Source organism: Molossus molossus, unplaced genomic scaffold, assembly GCF_014108415.1.
Source record: "Molossus molossus isolate mMolMol1 unplaced genomic scaffold, mMolMol1.p scaffold_m16_p_1, whole genome shotgun sequence".
In the NCBI taxonomy this organism is placed as follows: Eukaryota; Metazoa; Chordata; class Mammalia; order Chiroptera; family Molossidae; genus Molossus; species Molossus molossus.
In genome coordinates, this window is record NW_023425344.1 from 7,854,229 (window position 1) to 7,875,580 (window position 21,352).

The 21,352-nt window shown below is 36.4% G+C and overlaps 1 protein-coding gene across 4 annotated transcripts in view; it reads right to left on the bottom strand.

The window, feature by feature from the left end:
* RAB28 (RAB28, member RAS oncogene family) overlaps window positions 1–10,604 on the bottom strand; it is a 92,601-nt gene extending 81,997 nt beyond the window's left edge. For 3 of the 4 annotated variants that reach the window (XM_036245384.1, XM_036245391.1, XM_036245399.1), the window contains exons 1-3: window positions 10,327–10,604; window positions 5,658–5,754; window positions 529–617 (exon numbers count right to left, since the gene is read on the bottom strand). In XM_036245384.1, coding sequence (XP_036101277.1) covers window positions 529–617; window positions 5,658–5,754; window positions 10,327–10,401 — 261 coding nt within the window. In that variant the 5' untranslated portion in view covers window positions 10,402–10,604. The remainder of the gene's footprint in view (window positions 1–528; window positions 618–5,657; window positions 5,755–10,326) is intronic. The other variant, XM_036245409.1, reaches the window with a different exon arrangement.
* Between the last annotated feature and the right edge of the window lie 10,748 nt (window positions 10,605–21,352).

Sequence of the window (21,352 nt, forward strand, 5' to 3'; positions counted from 1 at the left end):
TTATCATGTTAATATTGTATGTGCTTCATACATATAATTAGTCATACTTAGTTTTCTGATACAATATATTGACATATCTATTAAATCTGGAGAACTATATTTAGACTAGTTTATAGCACAAAAATATATAGACATATAAATATGCTTTTTGTCCTTATAACTTAAAATGAAAGAAATTTTCCATCTATATTTTTCTTCATTCAGCTTACATATTTTGAAAGTAGTTACTATTATGAAGTCAGCTAATAAATATCAAAGTATCAATTATCACTACATTTATTCAACTGCTGACAATAATATCTTGTAATATAAGTAGCATATGAAAGCTATTAGAGTCACACCAGTTCTTTGACCCAAATCTTTCCAAACATAATTTGGGGAGGATGAAACCAAAGAATTAGCACGTATATAAATTTAGTCTCTCTACATATCAGAAAGAAATCATGTTAGAAAGAATGTGTAACTAGTTACATGCGTTTGTGGGGGAGTATTTTCAGTATCAAAATAATCACAGAATTCATGTCATACCTGTGCTCCATGGATATATTTATCCAACATCTTGCCTCCTATTGTCTGCCCTCCTATATCGCAAATTTGAAGAGTAACATTCAAGTTTCCTAGAACATTAAAAATAAATAAAAATAAGAACACAAAACAGTTAAGTAACAATATAACAACTAAACCCAGTTTCACAAAACATTAAATCACAATCATAAACTCTGAACCTGATTTGTCTTTTATTCTGCAGACTCATATAGTCAGATATTTGGAACTATGAAGTAATGTTATCAAAAAAAAAATCACAGTGGAAATTTAGGTTTATACTTTTACCCCATTTCCATGTTTATAATTACCTTCAAAACAAAAGAAAATAAATAAATTTTTAATTCATGAATTTCTTAAGCCTTAATTTTTTTTTTTCTGAAACAGAAAATAGAACAATAAAGCACATGTACCACAGGTACTAAATATACTTTAAAAATAAAAACTGAACCTTATATATTAACCTACCCTATTGCACATAATGAATTTTGCTGTTAAGATCCATACTCTAAAGGTTCTAAAACCCATAGAATGATAACAGACTACAAAAATGGATCCATAGTTTCAACTCGAATGAATTTTTAAAATCTGAGTGTCAGCTATTACATGTAATAGTAAACATTATATATTTTCAAATTTAACTTATAAACTACAAACACATTTGATTACCCTCTTCAGAAGTGAGGTAGGATACATACTTCATGTATCACTACACTATATATTATGATGCATTATACCTGTTCAAAGCATTTCCATTGAAATAAATTGTATGTTCTTCAAAGCCTTCATAGTGTATCAAGTCTTTTCCCACACACAAGCATTATAAAAACATTCTAAAATACATAACAATCTTTAAAATTTTTGTTAATTTTGCAAATTATTTGGTTGATACAAAATTTTATGAGATAAGCTACTCTCTCCAATAAACACAATCAATGACTAAAAAAAGACCATGTTCAATATGCTTTTTAGTTTAACATTTCAAACTATTTCTCCTAATAAAATTATGCCGTTTTCTCCAAAGACAGACAAAATCTCAGCACCTTCAAAATGAGCTCCCCACCAAAAATGTATCTTCCTGAATGATATGCAAATCAGGAAAATGCAAAACAAAAACTTAGAAACTAAAAACAAAAAAAAAAAGTATGAATTTTTATACCAACACTAAAATCTGAGAAAATTCATCACACCATTCATCTTTGCAAATGAAGGAAAGTACGACACTGGACTAACCAGCCAAGTTTTGCCCTGAACTCTTTTTGTTGGGTGTGCATTACAATCTTTCCATTATTTGGATGTAGGTATGTTCCATCTGCCAACATGCAGAGGATTTACATGAGGAACTTCCATTAGCATTAATGAGAGTTACTGAAGTTTATCACCAGTCATCATTCCCACATACACACTTTCAACACTCAGAGTAATGATAGAAATGTTCCTAAAGCTCTATGAATACGAAAACCAAAATGTCACAGACTAAGACTTGTCCAACAACTTGTATAAACCTAATTTCTTAAAAATCTAAATTTTTCAAGATTCAAAGCTGAAATCATTCCCCTATAATGCTGTCTTAAATTAAGCAGGTGAGATAGGGCTAGCCATCAGTAGAATTATATAAAATGTTTTCAGAAGCCCTTAGATAAATAGGCAATACTCCATTTGTTTTACTTGGAAAACTTTTTCCAATTAGTATTTAACAATATTAACGTTTTTAGAGTAAAATTTTAGGAAACCCTTAATAAAAGGCAACTAATCCCATTATTTTCAAGGACAATAAACCCCATCATACAAAAATATATGAAGCCTTTTTCCTTTAAGTTCTGATATTCAGATCCTATCTGAATTAAGTGTTATGAATACTTCAACTATAATTTTAGGAACATGATCTTCATTACACGGTTTCAAATTCTGACAACAATCATCTTTGAAGACTTGAAATCTTTATTCAATTGTCTCCATCTAAGAGGTTTATATTTATGTGTTGAGGGTATTTTTAAACCCATACCTTTCCAAATAAACACTCTTTGTTGTGCTTGGCTTGTTTTCTTAATATACATATTCTAGTGCCTCAGAAATAAAAACAGTTCTGCATTACTGATAACCCATTAATAGACAATGCTAGCCAAAAAAAACCAAAAACACTTTTAATCATTATAATCTCAACAAATATTAACTTTATAGTTATTTCACATATCTAGAAACATATTTTTAATTTCCACATTTGAATTTGAGGCTTATTAACACATAAAAATAAAAATAAATGAAACCACATAAAGATGAATTCAAATCAACATTCATTTTAGTTTTTGCAGGCGTAAACATGAAGTCTCCCAGTATATTTTCAAAATGACACACTTATAAAGCTATAAGAATATTTAAATAACCAATATTGCAAAATTTTTAAAAATCAAGAATCTCTCTAATTTTTTAACTAATAAAATACATTTAAGAAAACTGTCATCAATCTAATCCCAAATGCAAAATGCTACAAAAGTCCTGCTTCTCTGTAAGAAGTGACATGTAACTAGGAGGAAAAAATAAATAAATGAGGTGACAAAATACAGGTAAGTTGCTTTTGGTATGAATCAAAGCCACAGAGAGGATTCAACAGTGACCTTGTAAAAGTACACTTGGTGCCTTGGTTAACCTTACTTAAAGTGCTGCACAGTCAAGATGGAACTAAAAACACAAGTCTGCCCACTTCTTGTACTAAAGACTTAGAAATCCTTTTCACAGTAGAACGCTGTTTACTGGACTGTACCCACAAGCTTCCTGAAAGTATTTTGACTAAGGCTCTTAAGAAGCTCTATCAGCAGAATCTCTGACTAACAGATACACTATTTTAAGCAGTAAAATCTGCACAGTGGTTGCATCCAGACTATACAGCATACCGGATCATGAAATACACTAGAATGGATGAGTATTTGCAAAGTAATGACCTTGAAAATGTGCAGGAAGAGAATGTGAATAGATGGACAGGAGGATTACACCGCTAACAATCTGAATGAACATAAAAGTTACAAGAATAGTAACAAATATTAGATTTGATTACTATGCTGCTTCACTATAAATCCAAAATGCTACCTGCAATGTTTAAGCAAATACTGATCATCCTACATTTAACAGTTACAATGAATTAAAATTAAGGTAAATAATAGTAAGAATATACTATGAAATGTGTAATTTACTCACTTTATTTCTTAATGTACCTGTTAATTATATAAAATCAAGATACATTAAAAACAATTTTTCCTACTGAAATTTCTACCATAATTTTGAGTCCATTAAGTAGCAGAAAACCAATTGCTTTTTAAAAAAAAAAAAAAATTTTTTTCTGGAACTCTGCCCATCAAAATAAAACTAAATCAGAAAAATTAAAATATACTTTCGCTGAATATATATTTCCTAATATCATGTTTTAACCTAAATACTTTCTAACTCTAAAATATTATACTAAAATTTCAGATTTCAAAAATACCAAATACGTTTTACAAAGCAATCAAAATTTAAAAATTGGTTAGTAATATGCAACAGATCAGAAATCATCACATATATCAAATATATAAAATGTCCAAAATGAGTCTTAAATGTTTTTAATGTCTGAGCAGGTACCTGATCCTTTATTTAAGCCTTTGAACTAAAAAATCAGAAAAATTAAACAATATTAATGTTACAGAACGATGGTATCTTTGCTAATTAGCATCAAAAGAAAACAGTTAATAACTAAGTACATACTGAGGTTCCCTATGTACAACTGGCACCCCTGAAAAAAACTGCTGTAAAAATGTTTTCAGCATGTACATTATATGACAATGCACGTATTCTGCTAGTGACTGCTATAAATATTATGAAGGTAGCAGTAATGTATGCATAAGAGTGAGAATAATGAAAATAAAATGAGATTTTTGGTTTTGAATACATTAAAAGACAAATGAAACTAAATGTGCATATGTTTCTCATTTAAACTTCTTGCTGAACAATAACTCCATAATGGAAAATTAGAATTATTTTCTCATGTTATATCTTCTAATTTATTTTTCATTGGCAGCCAAATAAATACATACTATCACAAAATATAAGAACATATTACCAGTAAGATATGCAGAATACCTTCAATTACCAAGGGTTTTCATTAGCTGCTTTAAAACTTTCATGGAGAGCTATCTGAGAGATGGGGTGTTAGAGAGATTAAAATATTTCAATAATATTATATTTTATTAAAACCCTTTTCACTATCACTCATATCCCAGCATATGATCCTGACACTACACTTGCAACCGTTTTTATTCAAATGGGTTTCCTCAGAGAGGAGAGGGATACATTGGTTTATAAGGTTAATCAAGATAAACTGCTTTTAATAAAATACTTTAAACGTATAATTTAACCATCATAGTGAATGGACAGAGCATTTTAAAGCCCCAATTGTTCAGAAACTAACTTAAAACAGAAACCACTCTTTTTTTGTTATTATTTCCCTGTATTTCCCACAAAATGTGCTGCAACTGGCATCTAAATAGTTTCTTTGCATGGTGAACTGAAACATCTTGAATGCTCAAACTGTATTTTTATGAGTGCCTAGGGACCCTAAATTTTAGTGGTCTATTAAATGCCAGCAATTTCATGCTGCCTTGCATAAAACAGCATTCACATATTAGAGCACAGAAGTTCCATAGCTACATTATACTTCTAGTCCAACTTTCTCTCAAACAAAAAACTGAAGCAGAGGCTAATCAAAATAATATTTTAAAAAAATAATCCTTTCCAGTCTTTCCCATTTAGTTTATACAATATCTGTTGATAATTGTATAGCATTTGATTTTTTTAAAAAACGTTTTAAAATTTTACAAGCAACTATTGTTTATCCTTGAAAAATCTGTAGTAGTAAAAAATACTAGGAGAGTAGAGAAATATTCATATATATAAACTTTATTCTCACACCTATGGACAATGTCTTCATGGTAAATGTTGATGAAAATTAACCTCCCTAAGATAAATTTACTGATTACATATATTTTCATATAGAAGCAGACCCCTAATTTATTTTACACATTTCTGCCTATGTCTCTTATTATAAAATAAGCACAATTTTCTATGTTACACTTTTAGTCTCTTACCTGGCAATGTTATCCTTCTCAAAAAGAAATCCAGTCCTATAGTTTGTTTGTACTGTTTCCCAAAAGTTTCTTGAGCAAAACACGTAGCTAAGGATGTCTAAAAAAATTGATGCATATAATATCAAAATTAATGTCTTTGTCTTAGAGATGTAACATCACATCACTACAAAATCTTATTAAATAATCTTAATATTCATACTCCCATTAATCCAACACATAATTTTAAGCAGTTCTACTCAGTTACAAAGGGAGGAGGGACTTAACACTCTACCAGGTAAATTTCACTTGCCAACAGCTATCAGTGGAGACAACAGGCTAATCAGTTAGATCTCTTTAAATCCCCTGACTGTCAAGTTCCTTCTCCTTGCTGGAAATTAGAATTTGAAATTTATCAGCAGAGAAAACTAAAGCATCATGATAAAAGATCTGAATTTTATATATCCACATAATGTCAGTTCAATTCAAATTTCAGAGAACTCGAAGTTTTATTCCTGAGGTCGAACGTTTGGAGGAGTTTGTGCCCTTGGCCAATAATAAAAAATGATTAAGGAGGGGAAAGCCAGTTTATAGAATTTATTTTCTTTTCCCTTCCGCCATAAGAAAAGTATCATTAAATAACTAATTTTTCTCTATATTAAAGCTGTTAATAAAAATAACTCTATAGAATGACTCTGATAATATATAGCTTTTAAATAAAAGATTGGTATTTTTAAGATTAATATTAAGCAGGCAAATATAAATATATTCCACCCATGAACCTTAAAAGTCATAAGAATATTATAACCAGAACATATCTATACACAGTATCTACATTTTTTTAAAAAACTCAGTTGTATTCAAAACTCTAAGGCTTTCTTTTAGAGTACCATTTCTTATCAAAGCAAAAGAATAATTAATCATTCTGGTAACAAATGAAATAACTCACAGGCTTCTTAAACATCTTAAATGCACTATTTACTCGCAAACTTTCCCAAATAAATGAGAAAGGCAGCTTCATGAAGCTTTTATGCTTTTCAAGACAGACTCCCAAAGTTAAGGAAAAATAGCACTTTTATTTTAAAAGTTAAAATTAGATGTCAACTCCTAAAATACTTAAAATTAAGATAAAATTTCCTAGATAGCTCATTATAATTAATTATAACATAAGTATAGCAGTACAAAAGAAAACTTGACCAAATTTCAATTCCTTCAAACGAAAAGACACAAGAACCATATTTTTCACACAAATGGCAACTTGCATGCCCTAACTCCAAGTCTTTCATAATAGTTAAATATTCTGCATTTATAACAAATGTCTAAGACACTTGGTCAAATATTCATTGAGCACTACAAGAAAGATGTTCTGCTAGACAATGAGAAATAAATTCACTACACCACAACGAAAATTTAGTTGGCTTCCTTGAAGCATATAACAATACTGTAAAAACTGAGAAATCAGAGTAAAAAAAGTACTCCTTTTTGAACACTTTTTTCATTGACTTATTTATGCCATTAAATTTGTTTAACTCAGAACACAATATCATCTGTGAAGAGACTCAGAGTGCTACAGAAAAATAACTATCATCATTACTTCTATAGATATTTCAAAATGTTCAATATATGGATGGCTGACATAGTATTTTAAGTCACAGAAAAACTTGGAGCATATGTAACATCGGCATAATGTCATTTAAGGTAATTTTTCACTTTAAGATTCTCAAAATTCAGTATTTTTATATTAATAAATCTTCAGAAAAATTCTAAGGTTCTTTTCTTGGAAATGTCTATCCTCACTTTTGAGGCACACATAAGCTAGGGTTTCAAGTGAAATGAAGTACAATCTTTCAAAAGAATAGGTCACTGGGTACACAAAATATGAAAAAGAATTCTTATATGATCTCCGGGCACCTTATTATAATTACTATAAAAATTAAACAGGATCAACTGAATCAGTGGAAGGCATTTCCCCTTTAAGTATGTAGCCTTTGTGCTATTTTTCACATCCAATAATTACTCACAGGGCATTGTATAAATATCCTTCTTAAACAATTATAAAGGGAGCAACCATCTACCATATCTGAAACATTTTATCTGATTCTGTGTGTGTATATAAAATACTGTATTATATATATATTTGGTTTGGTGAACTTTGGCTAACAATTTTTAACCATTCTATACTTACTAATACTGAAAAGACACCATAGAGAAAAATCTTTAAAATTATCCAATAAAATCAAAAGTATGAATCAAAACAGGAAAGAAGTAAAAACGTGTGTTACTAGGGGGAGGAGCTAAATTTCTCTTGGAGGAACTGTTAGTGGTCATCTCAATAATCTATTGCTTCTGTCAGTATGCATCAAAATGCCCTGAGTTAGAACTAGCAGGACAAACTAATGCTAGAAAAAATGGTCAGGAGTTACATCAGGATACAAATTAGAATGAAAGAGAAGCTGAATTCATAAAAGAAAAGGGCAGTAAAGGAAATAGAATGGCAATGTTGGTAGCTGCCAATAATTTGAGAGCTGAATAGGATATGGAGAAAAAAAATGTAATACATGAAGAATGATAAAAGGTTCGGTTTCTGATGCTTGTATCTGCAAACTTCTGGCCAAAAAAGTCTTTATGGTTTAAAAACAGATGAGTCAAAATGATGAAGACTAAGTCAAAACACCATAAAGAACATCACTGTTCTCCTTTGAAACAGAATGACAGTCCTTCAGCAATACAGAAGGGGGAAATTTATGCTTTGTCCTACACAGATTTTAGACAGAGATGTAAAACCATAATTATTCATGCTAAATTTACAACAAGAGAAACATAAGTATGACAGGCTAAGGAAAATGAAAAACCTAGATACAGAATTATGAACAAATTTCAACTGAGTAATACACATATGATAACAGATAAATCCTGGCAGAAATAAATAGAAGTTTTAAAGAATTATGATAGAAGGTAGGATAATGGGCAATTTTTGTCTTTTTACAAGTGTCTTAGTGTTATACATTGTCATTATCATTTCAAAAAAAAATAAATGGTTATGATTTGACTGTAAAAATTTAAGAAATGAACAATTATAAGGCATTCAAAACATGAATTATGAGAAAATTAAAAATGTAACTTAAATTTGTATTGAATAAGGGTGTTAGAAACAATGCTGACTGGTTTAAAACAATTTAGACATTCATAGGGTTGTTTTCAGTGTACAAAATTTCATATAGTTCTTTATAAAGAAAAGTGATCCCAAGTTCTCTTCCCCAAAATGCTTAAGGGTAATCAGAGCACATTAAGTTGTTATTCCTCAGCAACAAAAATCAATAGCAAACTATAGGTGAAGGCAAGAAAAAAATTAACAGAATTCTCCAAATTTTATACATGAAAGACACGTTTCCCAAAGGTTCTAGGAACGCAAATCTCAGAACCAAAGACAGGGGCAGCTGTGCTGTGCCACATGCCAGGAAGAGGCAGAGCAATCGTCACCACGGAAACCAGGGTCCAAACTACGCCAGTAACGGAACTGGGAGGCGGAAAACGGGAGACTGGTTATAATAACCTGAAGGCTCCGGCTGGGGAAAGGGAGGGGAGAAGAAAGGAGACAAACTTTAGCAGTGTTCCCAGAAACCGCTTTGGCGCTTTTGGCAGAAGCGACAGGTGTGAAGGCACCCCGGCAGAGGCCCTTCGCTTTATTTGGGCGGTGGGTCACAGACCCCTTTGAGATAGATCCTGCGGACCAAGCTCTCCAAAGAACAAATAGCGGGCAATGCTTATTCCATTTCGGCAGCTCCACACGCCGGGGTCAAAGGCCCCAGTCTCGGACGTCTGGGGCCCGCGGCCGGATATTCCCACGCAATCATTCACCCCCATTCATTCCACCAACCTTCACTGAAAGCTCGACTCCAAGGCGTGGATCCCCTCTGTTATGCTAACAGCTCCACCCCCAGCATCCAGCCCCCTAATAGGAGCTCAACAGATGTTTGTTGAATGAATGCCTGAGCTGACAGGTGCTGTGCGGGAAACAGAGGGACAAGGATGATGCTGTGAAACAGCGACTAACGTTTATTGGGGGCACGCTACGTTCTGCAAGCGTTTGGTGGACTTTCCCATTGACTGTGTATCTGCACACTGCAGGGGCGGAGACGACCCCTATCCGTCCCCCCTTACCGAGGAAGCAGGAGTCGGGGACCCGACCAGGGAGTGATGGGGCCCCAATTCTCACCCAGGGGATCTGCCTCCAGAGCCAAGCTCGTGGGAGTTCCCCGTGAAGTGGAGGCATCAAACACGGCGAAGGAGGGGGAGGGGCAAAGTGTGACCTGGACTAAAGGAAAGAGATGAGGCGCCTTGGCAGGTCCTTGCCAGCCATCGGAGGACGGAAGCTGGACAGCTTCCCGGGGAGGCGATGCTGGCCCGAGTCTTGAAGGGCACGTAGGAGTTCGCGATGCAGTCAGGGAGTTGGGAAGTAACTTTTTCTTTCTTTCTTTCTTTCTTTGAACTAAGGGCGAGGGGGCTGGAGCGCTCTCGCCGGCCTTTACCCAGCGCGGCTCCGTGTCCGCCCCCAGGCCACGACCAGGCGGTCCCGGCCCAGAGGCCCCGGGCGCAGGGCAGAGCGGCGACGCCGGGCGGCGGAGAGGCTGGGGGCGCTGGGCCGCGCCGGGGTTCCTGCACACTCGGACGGCGAGCCCGCTCGAGGACTGACCTTCCCGGAGGTGCCGTCCCCCAGCACGACGATTTTCAGTTGCCGGTCCTGGCTCTCCTCCTCAGAGTCCGACATGCTGTCCCGGGAACCAGGTCTGCCTCCCCCCACCCCCCGAGGTAGAGGGAGGAAGGGAAGGATGGGGCTCCGGGGGCGGGGAGAGGAGGAAGGGCAGCAAGTGGGGGCAGAAACCCCCGCCTGGGTGCCTCAGCGACCGCTGGAGCAATCCGGGACAGATCACTCGCCGGGCGCCATCTTGCCCACCCTGCCTCCCCCTCCGCACGGCCCCGCCCCCTTCGCGCTACGTCGGACGCGCTCCCCCACGCCTGCTCCAACCAGCGCCGACCGCGAGCCTCCCTGATGAGCCGGCCCATTCCCCGGCCTAGGATAGGGGAGACATGCGAGGCGAGCAGCAGAGGCGCGGCGCTACCCTCGCAGGGGCAATAGGCGAGGGGGAAAATTACGTGTATTTTTCAAACTAGGTAGAAAATGGAAGTCTAGTAGCTCTCAGACGTTCTATCAAATTCTCTTTTATCCATATCCCCCTATGAAGATCCCTGAGGCGAATGGTTTGGTCCGAGGGGTGGTTTGACGCCTGGGCTTTTGCGCTGTGGTTGCCATGGAAGCCAAGCGTAGAAGGAGAGGCGGCAGGGCGACCTGTCTCCGGGCGTCAGGGATGCGGTTTGCCTAGGGGAGCGGGTAGGGGCGGGGCCCTGGAGCTGGAACCACAGAATCTGATGGTTCATTCATCAGGCTAGAAGCCTAAAACATAGATGAGTGGATAAAAAAGCGGTGGTACATGTACACAATGGAATACTATGCAGCTGTAAGAAAGATCTCTTATCCTTTGAGATGACATGGAGGGACCTGGAGAGTATTATGCTAAGTGAAATAAGCCAAGCAGAGAAAGACAAATATATGATCTCAAGTATTTGTGGAATATAATGAACATAACAGTCTGAGGAACTGGGTGGACCCAGAAATGTGGGAGTAGGGTACAGACTGACAAACCCCAGAAAAGGGGGTTTGGTGGGGAAAAGATAAACCACAGAACTTTTATGCATATATGCATAACCAACATAGACAACAAAGCTGGGGAAGGGGCTAAGGGGACGGGAAGAGGGTGTCAATCGGGGGAAAGGAGAAACATCTGTAACAAAAACAAATTAATAAAAATAATTTTTTTTAAAAAAGAAGCCTGAAGTAGTAGTCACGGCATGGTCCAGAAGCGCTGGGGGGCTAATTCAGCTATTTTCATTGTAATAGATTTTATTTTTTTTTCTTTTTCCTGTTTATTCTTTCTAAAATATACAGAGAAGTTTTCCAGAGGATGCATGAGATGTATGACATCACTCTGGCAGCTAAGGGAACATGTGCTTATTATTCAGTTTCAAACATTTCTTAGTATCAATATCAAGGCAGCAGTGATAGCTATAACTTGAATAAACAAAAGCTCTTTGGGGTTCACACTAATTCTTAAAATTGTAAGTGTCTCTGAGCCCAAAATTTTGAGAACTGCTATCCAGTAGGATAGGTAGAAGACATTTTTAAAAAATTGTAATAAGATGAGATAAAAAATCTACAATAATAGTTGTGACCTATTATGCTTGTCTCATTGTTAATTATTTGACATGTTCACTCCTCATGGGAACCCTAAAAAATAGGTCGAATTATTCCATTTTACAGATGAAGAAGCTTAAGTCACAAAAAGCTGAGCCCAGAGGCAGTGTCCTTCATAGAATGGGAATTCAAATGGGAAAGCAGAGCAGTGTAAGAAGTGCACAGCCTGAAGACAGCCCTGGGGTTCTAACCACAGACCTGCCCTTCTTGAATAGATGACCTTGAGCCACAGTCTCCTTATCTATAAAACACCTATGGTACTACCTCCTTCACAGGGATAAGAGTTAAAGGTAGTAATCAATGTAAAGTAACACAGCACAATGCCTGGCATATAGTAAGCACTCAGTATTAACCAGTGTGATCACCATCCTCATCATCTGTCCCATGTTAGAACACCACTGCTTTCTAGCCATGTTATCTTAGGTTTCTCATAGAAACTCTCACTCTCTACATCTGTCGATGGAGCTGGTCATGATAGTAGCCACCCAGTTAGTATCAGTTCCCTATCATTCCCTACTCCCCACCACCAACTTTCTACATCACTGGGTGTGTTAATGAGGATTAGGAGAAAAGGCTTTGCAAAGTGCCTTATAAATGTTAGTTTCTGGAATCTGCATGTAATAAGGATAGATTTAACCCCTTTTTGTCCACAAAGGGAGTTAATGTGGTAGAAACTTGCTTTTTCACTCTTCCTTAATGGAAATGGTTATGTGACCCAGTTCTGACCAATGACATAGACGAGAATGTCTTTAGGGAGAAATCTGATATTTTCCTCTCAGATAAGAAAAGAAAGAAAAAGGAGAGATGTAGAAGGAAAGATCTCCCCCTCCCTTCCTTTGCTGTCATTATTTGAATGAGGACATATGTTGAGAACTGCTCAGTCTTAGGCTGACCACCTTCTAGGCTTTTTGTTATGGGGAGTAATACTAAGGCACTTGAGTGATGTATTCCATTAGTTGAAGACAAAGAAAAATTTCCCACTGGCACTATTTTGGCCAAAAACTAGATTTAGTATACTCATTGGACTGATTTTCATGTGTAGTTTCATCTGAAGGGAAATCTAGAGGGAAACTTTGCATTTTCCAATCATTGATTTCCTAAACAACTTCCTTGATGTAGAGACATTATTTGGATATGGGTTCATCCCTATGATAGTGTTGCTATATGAAATAAAAAGCCAATTGCATTAAGTTAGTGACTATATTTTACATATCTGTGGCAAGATTTCACGCTGAAAATTCTATTTGGAAACTTGAAGCCATATTTGTAAATTAAAAAGAAACAAATATTTCTCTTTGTGGAGTACCTTGCTGGCTAGCATTGCCAGCTTCCAGTGCATTGTTTTAGCATGCTAAAGAGAACTAGAGCTGATCCACAGGAAACAAAGATGTCTCTGTGGATCCTCTGTAAAATTCCCAGGCAGGGCCATAAATAAACTAGGGGAATCTTTTCTCATGTTCTTAAAACTAATACATTAGCAAAATGCTTAGAAAATAATTCTAGAAACAAGAATTAGGGTTCTTTACATATGAAGAAGTAAAAGTAATCACACAAGATAAACCTGACTCTTATCTGTCAAACCAGCTTTTCACCTAATTTTAAAATATCTGTTCTGGCATCTGTAACATTGATCATCCAAATTTTGTTGGAATACCTCCAGATTCAAAGAGCTTATTCCCTCATGAAGCAACTTGGACGATGGCCCGGTTATTAGAATAGTCTTTCTGAGATGAGCTGAAGTCTCCCACTGCTAATGGTATTGGGTGTGTTTTCTCGAATACAACAGAACTTTCCCATTCTAAAAGAAGGTTTTCAAAATGATTCATTATATTAATGATTGATTTGACAAATATTAAGTGAATGTCTACTGTGTGCCAAGAATTCTTGTCACAACTCTTCTAAACAATGAGGACATACATACAAGTGAGCAAAACTTACAAGGTCTCTGCTCCCATTGAACTTGCACTTTGGTGGAGAGGTTAGTAGACTAAATAATGACTGCCCCAAAAATATGAGGTCCCAATCCCTGGAATCTGTAAATGTTACCTTATTTGGAAAAAGCATTCTTCAGATGGGATTAAACTCAGGATCTTGAGATGAAGAGATTATCCTGAATTATCATTGTAGGCCCTAAATATAATCACATGTATCCTTAGAGGAAAAAGAGGAGATTTGACCCAATGTGACCAGAGGCAGAGAGAGGAGTGATGTAGCCATAAGCCAAGGGATGCTTGCAGCCACTAGAAGCTGGAAGAGGCAAGGAACATATTTGCTTCCTTGAGCCTCCAGGGAGAACACAGCCCTATCAACATTTGGACTTCAGTCTCATGAACACTGATTTAGGGCTTCTGCCCTCAAAAATTATGAGAGAGAGAGAGAGCTCTGGCCTGTTTGGCTCAGCAGTTAGAGCATCGGCTTGCAGACCAGAGAAAACCAGGTTCAGTTCCCACTAAGGGCACATACCTCAGTTGCAGCCCGGTTGGGGTTGTGTGGGTGGCAGTGAGTCAATGTGTCTCTCTCACATTGATATTTCTCTCTCTCTCTCTTCCTCCCTCTCTCCCTCCCACTTTATCTGAAGATAAATGCAGGGATGTCCTCGGGTGAGAATTTAAAAAAAATAAAATTATGAGAGAATAAATTTATCTTCTGTAAGCCACCAAGTTTATGGTAAGTTGTTACAATAGCCACAGGAAACTGATACAAGGAGAAACACAGAAATTTCATAAATCAAACATAAAAATTTCAGATTCAAATAATAAAAACATGATAGATGGGATAAAGACTAAAAATACCTGAACACTTTTGTTCAGACATTAATTAAATGGAGAGATATCCCATGCCCATGCATAGAAACACAGTATTGTAAGATATAGCAATTCTACCAAAAGATCTACGAAGTCCATGTGATTCTAATAAAATTTTTCATGGAATTTGAAATAACGCACACAGAAAGCAAAGATCCAGGAATAGTGAAGATATTCCAGGAAAAGAAGGACAAAGAACTTGCTTTACCAGAAAGCAAGACTTTGCATAAAGTTATAATAATTAAGATATAGCATATTTATTGTTTCAGGAATAGACAAATGAACCATTATAGTAAAATAGAGAGCCATGATATGGACTCCCACATATGGAACGTTGATGTGTAACAGAGCATATATGATAGTAGGTAGAAGGGGGAAATGATCATAGCTGGAAACTATATAGGGAAAAAAATGAAATTAGAATCCTACATTTCATCATACACACACACACACGAAAAAAATTCCAGTGAAATTACCATTCTAAGATTTAAATTAATTGTGGTGACCATCTTTCTTATCTTAGGATACACAAGGATTTCTTGAACAAAACACAGTTACTCATAAAGGATAATATAAAAAATTGCATTAAAATTAAAAACTACTCCATCAAAAGATACCACAAAAAAAAAAGAGAAGAGGTTGGGGATTACCATAACATCTGTTATTTAAGCCACCCAGTATTTTGTTATGGCAACCCAAGCTAACTAACAGATTTTGAACACAATTCAGTCCATAGCAATCCTAAAAGAAAAATAAGTGTACTTGCCTAATTTTTTAAGTATTGAAAAGAGATTAGAATTTCCAGATTTTTTAAAGTATTATTAAACTACTATAGTTAATACTATGTGGAACAGGCACTGGAATAGACATGGATTCCTTCAAAAACTGTTTTTAAAGAACCTAGTATTTGAAGCAAATAAATATATAGCAAAGATGGTATTTCTAATCAATGTGGGAAAGGTGGTGTTATTCATTGGGTGTTAATTTTTCAAACTGAATGTCTATCTCATTCCTTACTCACATGAAAGTAAAACATATTATTAGATGAAGCCATAACAAACTTTAAAAAAATTGTAAATATTTATAACCTACAGTAGAAACAGTTCATCTAACCATGGAATGAAGTTCAGTCAAAAAATTAAATACTGATCATTTGTATCCATAAAATTTTAAACATTCATGTGGCAAAAAGCACCTCTAGGATATTATAAGCTTCCATCAAAGATAGATTAAACGATTATGACCAATATTCTCATTGAGAAAGCTAGAAAACCTAAACATAATATTTTAAAAATCTGTTTCAAGTTATCAGAGCGTTACCAAATTGGGATATAAGGAATTATGGGGCTAAGAAGAAGGAAGCCCAAAGATTGGAAGGCAGCATTCAGGGCTACTCTACCTGGAACGTATCTGCTGATTCAAGAGTCGAGTTGCGGGACAGAGAGGAGAAGTAGTGGTTTTAATGGTCTCATAGAGCTGAGAGGAGATGGGGCAAACACTGGAGTTGAGGACAATAACAGAGGAGGAGCATTCATAAACCAGCCCTCATTCTACAGATGAAGACTAGAAAGCTATATCTTGGGAGAGATGGTGGGTGAACCAGAAATAGATCACCTCCACAGAAACTGAAGGCAATGTTTGTGTTATCTAGTCCCTCGCTGGAGTAAGCGGAACCAAGGTTGCCAGTGCCCCGGAGTCAACTTCTAAAAGCAAAGCTATATTCTCTCTTAAGGAGTAGCAGATTAACTCTACCATTTTCCATAACCAATATCTGGCACTGGTATATGAGGAACAAGACTTTAGTAACTCATGTAACTAAAAATGAAGAGAAAGTATGGCCAATACACAACAGAGGGCCGGTGTAGCTCAGTGGATTGAGCATGGTCCCATGTACCAAGAGGTCACTGGTTCGATTCTCAGTCAGGGGACAGGCCTAGGTTTTCAGGCTCGATCCCCAGCGAGGGGCATGTAGAAGGAAGCCATTTGATGTTCTCTCTCATCGATATTTCTCGCTCTCTCTTCCTATCTAAAAATCAATAAACACATTTTTTAAAAAAAAGAAACATACCACAGAGATGCAGATATAAACATGGAATTTAAATAGCTGATATGCATAAAATTTTCTATGACAAGATTGAGAATTTTGTGAGGAAAGTTGAAAATATAAAAAAGAACAAAAAAATGTCCAGCCAGTGTGGCTCAGTGGCTGAATGTCGATCCATGCACCAAGACTTTGCCGGTTTGATTCCCAGTCAGGACACATGCCCAGGTTGTGGGCCTGATCCCAGGTGGGGGCATGTAGGAGGCGGCCAATTGATGTTCTCTCTCATTGATGTTTCCATCTCTCTCTCCCTCTCACTTCCTCTTTCTCTAAAATCAGTAAAGAAAAAAAAATTTATTTAAAAGAACCAAATGGAAATTATGAATAAAAAGTATAATAACTGCAATTAGCCCAATGAGTACATTTAATAGCAGGTTAGACACAGTTGAAGAGAGAAATAATAAGGCCGAAGATAAATCGGAAGACAATATCTAGACCGAATTACCCCAAGACAGTTTGATAGAAAATACAGGAAAGACCATAAAAAACATGGCATTTGGTCAATTCAAGGGTGTCCCAAAAAATGTATACAGGGTGTCTGTAGATTCTATTATATTTTGAAAATGAAATGTATTTTAATAAACACTGGTTTTATAATTATTCAAAGTTGTGTATACATTCTTTTTGGAACACCCTATATATAATTGGAGTTCTAAGAGATATACTTTTTATTTCTGTATTGATCACAAAGAGAGCACTCAGGCCCTGTTGGGTTTGCTCAGCAGTTAGAGCATCAGCTTGAGGACTGAAAGGTCTCAGGCTCAATTCTGGTCAAGGGCACATACCTGGGTTGCAGGTTCCTTCCCCGGGGCCATGTACCCGGCCAGGGCAGGTGAAGGTTTCTTAAGGAAGATAGAAAAGAAATCAAACTTTAAGGTTAAAGTTGAATAAATGAGTTACAAAAAAGTGTTTAATTTCTGCTCATCAAAAGACATCTTTAAGAAAATAAAATCCCCACAGTGGAAGAAGATACTTTTAATACATATAACTCACAAGGGACTTGTATTTAGAATTGGAAAATATACCTATTTAAGTAAAAAACAAACACAGTCCAGTAGAATACTGGACATGAGGCTTGAGTGGACATTTCACAAAATAGCCAATAACAAAAAAAAGTTCTTAATCTCATTAATAATTTCATTAGTAATGAGGTAGATGCAAAGGAAAACCACAGTGAGCTACCACTACATCCCTGCCAGAGTGGCTAAAATTACAAAGACTGACATTGCCAAGTGTTGGAGATTTGGAGCATCGAACTTTCCATGCACTGCTGGTGGGAGTATAATTGCTGTAACGACCTCAGCAGCTTGTTTGGCATCATCTACTGGAGCTGGATATATGCTCCATAGTCCAACAATTGCATTTCTTAGTATCCAACCAAGATACATCCAAAGACTTGAACAAAAATGTTGACAGCAGCATTATTCATAACTCTTCAAGATAGAGATCAGTCCAGATGTCCCTCAGCAGTTGAATTGTATAGTCATACAATGGGCTATTATGCAGCAATGAAAATGATTGAATTACTACATGTTACAATAATGGAACAATCTTATCGGTAAAATGTGGAATGAAAGAAGCTAGACACAAATGAGTACATCTTCCATGATTCCATTTATATAAAGTTCCCAAAAAAACCCTCTAGTATTAGAAGTCAAAATGATGGTTACCTCTGAAGAGGAGGAAGAGGCTAGTGATGAAGAGTGGGCACCAGCGGAGCTTTCAAAGCATTGGTATTGTGCTATTTTTTTCACTTGGGTGGTGGTCACATGGTCACATGGGTATATCTCCTTTTTTTTTAATAGGGAATTTTTTTTTCCTTTATTGATTTTTAGAGAGAAAGGAAGGGAGAGGTAGGGAGAAATGGAAACATCAATGAGAGAGAACATCAATTGGCCGCCTCCTACATGCCACCTACTGGGGACTTGGCCCACAACCTGGGCATGTGTCCTGACTGGGAATCGAACCAGCGACCTCTTGCTGCATGGGTCGACGCTCAACCACTGAGCCACACCAGCCAGGCTGGTATATCTACTTTTACTAAGGTATAGTTTTGAGATTAGTGCAATTTTCTGTAAGTATGTTATTCTTAAATTAAAATTATAAGTATATACATATATATTTTGAATATATGTTGATAGAAAACGCATAGTAAAATTAAATCTAGAAGAATATAAACCAAGTTATTAATAGCCATTAATAGCAAGGAGATTATAGAGAACTATCACGTTCTGTGTCATCTATTTCTGCATTGCATAAACTTTTTTACAGTGAGAATGAATGTGTGTTTTAATCAGAAAAAAAAAATACATCAGTAACAACAAAAGACTAAATAATTACCTACAGTCCTTTCTAGAGTGGGCAGATGAGAATTTTATCGTGGGATAAGTAGATTCCACAAATATAGAAAACCTGTTAGTTTCATAATCGTGTAGGAAACTTTGTTTGAAAAGGAAAAAACAACAAAAACTTACTTGTAACAGAACCCCAGGCTGGTGTGTGAGCTACAATTTCCCAGCTGCCCTCAGTTCTGCCTCATTACTTGGGGATGTGTTTCATTGAGTCCTAAAGCATAGCTCCAGACAAAACCAAAAATTTGTAAAGCAGGAGAGTTCTCAGATCACCTCTACAGCTGTGAAAACCAGCTTCCCAGTGAGTCTGGCATGGTTAAATAAGGTAATATGAAATGTTTTGAAAAAATAGAAGTTACGGTACAAATGTAAAATAGTATTTGAAACTTGATTATGGTGCTTTGGGGATGTGAATTTCCCTGACCATTAAGAACCAGCATAGAGAACTCAGTGATTTTAAGAAAACTATGGATTTCCAGGTTCTGTGGCCTGGCGGTGGCACAAATATTCACCAAGACATACTATCCTTTACTGTGACCCCTCTGAAACCTTGTTTTACCCAGCTTTCCTCTGCAGCGTAACTGGTTTGCCTGTGATGGCCCTTAGCTGTGTCATCTGGGTTTCCAGTGGATCTGTGTTGTTAAAGTTAGGTTTGAGACATTCAGACAAGTGCGATGTTATTTTAAAGTGTTACGTTCCCTTTGGGATAGGAGTCCCCGGAAGCAAGTTCTTTGGGATACTAGTCTCATGAATTGCTGTTCAAATAAAGTTTGGAAACAGCTGAAGCTCTCCCCACTTTTGGAAAGTAACAGTGCACCTGAGCATATCACACTGGGGTGGTGAACAATGTCTTTGGCCATTTCTAACCCAAACTTCCCAAGCTTCTTTGACCAAAATAATATTTACTGATATATAGAACTAATGTTGCATAAAACATTTCAGAAACCTACTTCAAAACTAAAGCATTCCAGGAGCCAAATAAATCTTAAAAGCAGTGCAAGAGCTGATTTCCAGTACTTCACCCCTGGTTATAGAAAGGTTCATACGCAGAAGGTCTCCGTTTCTACCTCTGTATATGGAGAGATCAAGCTTATAATCTGCAAGTGTTTTGATTCAGAATGTACTTAAGCTTTCTCAGAGCCTTTGTAATTATTACTGAAATACATTAGTATCGCAAGAACATGAAGAGCTGCTCAGGCACAGTGCTAGGTAAAGCAGCGGCCTAGATGCAAGTAGATGTGATTTTCATCTGTAGTCATGTTGATGACCTTAGGCAAGCAATTTAAATTCTATGAGTTTCCATTTCCTCATCTGCAAAATAGAGGTTGTTATGTATCCTATCAGTAATACATACACAGTGCTTAGCTAACACCAAATCTATGTTAGAGCCTATTATTAAAGGGTCTCACTTTGATATCAAGTAAGCACATTAGAAAATAAATATTCAAGTGAATTTTGCCTAGAAAGGGGTCACCATGGCAAGCTATACAGTTAAGCCAGTGGTGCTAATATTTTTGAAATATCTTTTTTGGAAGATAAATGAAAGGAGAGAGTAAGCTTTCTGTCTAAACATGGATAAATTCAAATTTGGTGTGATGCATGAGAAACGTTTTTCTAAAAAAAAAAATAACTGAATTCAATAAAATGTTTTATATAGGCCCTATGTATGCAAACCTGTGGATTAATACTACATGCTGTATGATGGCTAATTTTCAAAAACTGAAGTTTCCTGGAGAAGAAGAAATTCTATCTCAAGACTGCAACACAGAAATCCTGCCTGAGTTTCCAGCCTGCTGGTCTACCCTTTAAATTTCAGAGGTGCTGGTCTTCCACAATGACAGGAGCCAATTCAATAAAATAAATCTCTCTCTGTCTCTTTCTTTCCCTCTCTCTACACACACACACACACACACATGCACACACTCACATGTGCACATGCAGACACACACACAAGCTAGTGGTTCTGTTTCCCTGGAGATTCCTGATACATACTGGGAGGGATAAAAATATGAATTATGACTTCATTGAACTAGTACTTATATTACTTTTACAAATAAAATAATTTACCAATTCCTCTTTTTTTGTTTGAGTGCCCATTATGAACCAGACATTTTATGAGGAACTTGGACATATATGATCTAATTTCATCCTCA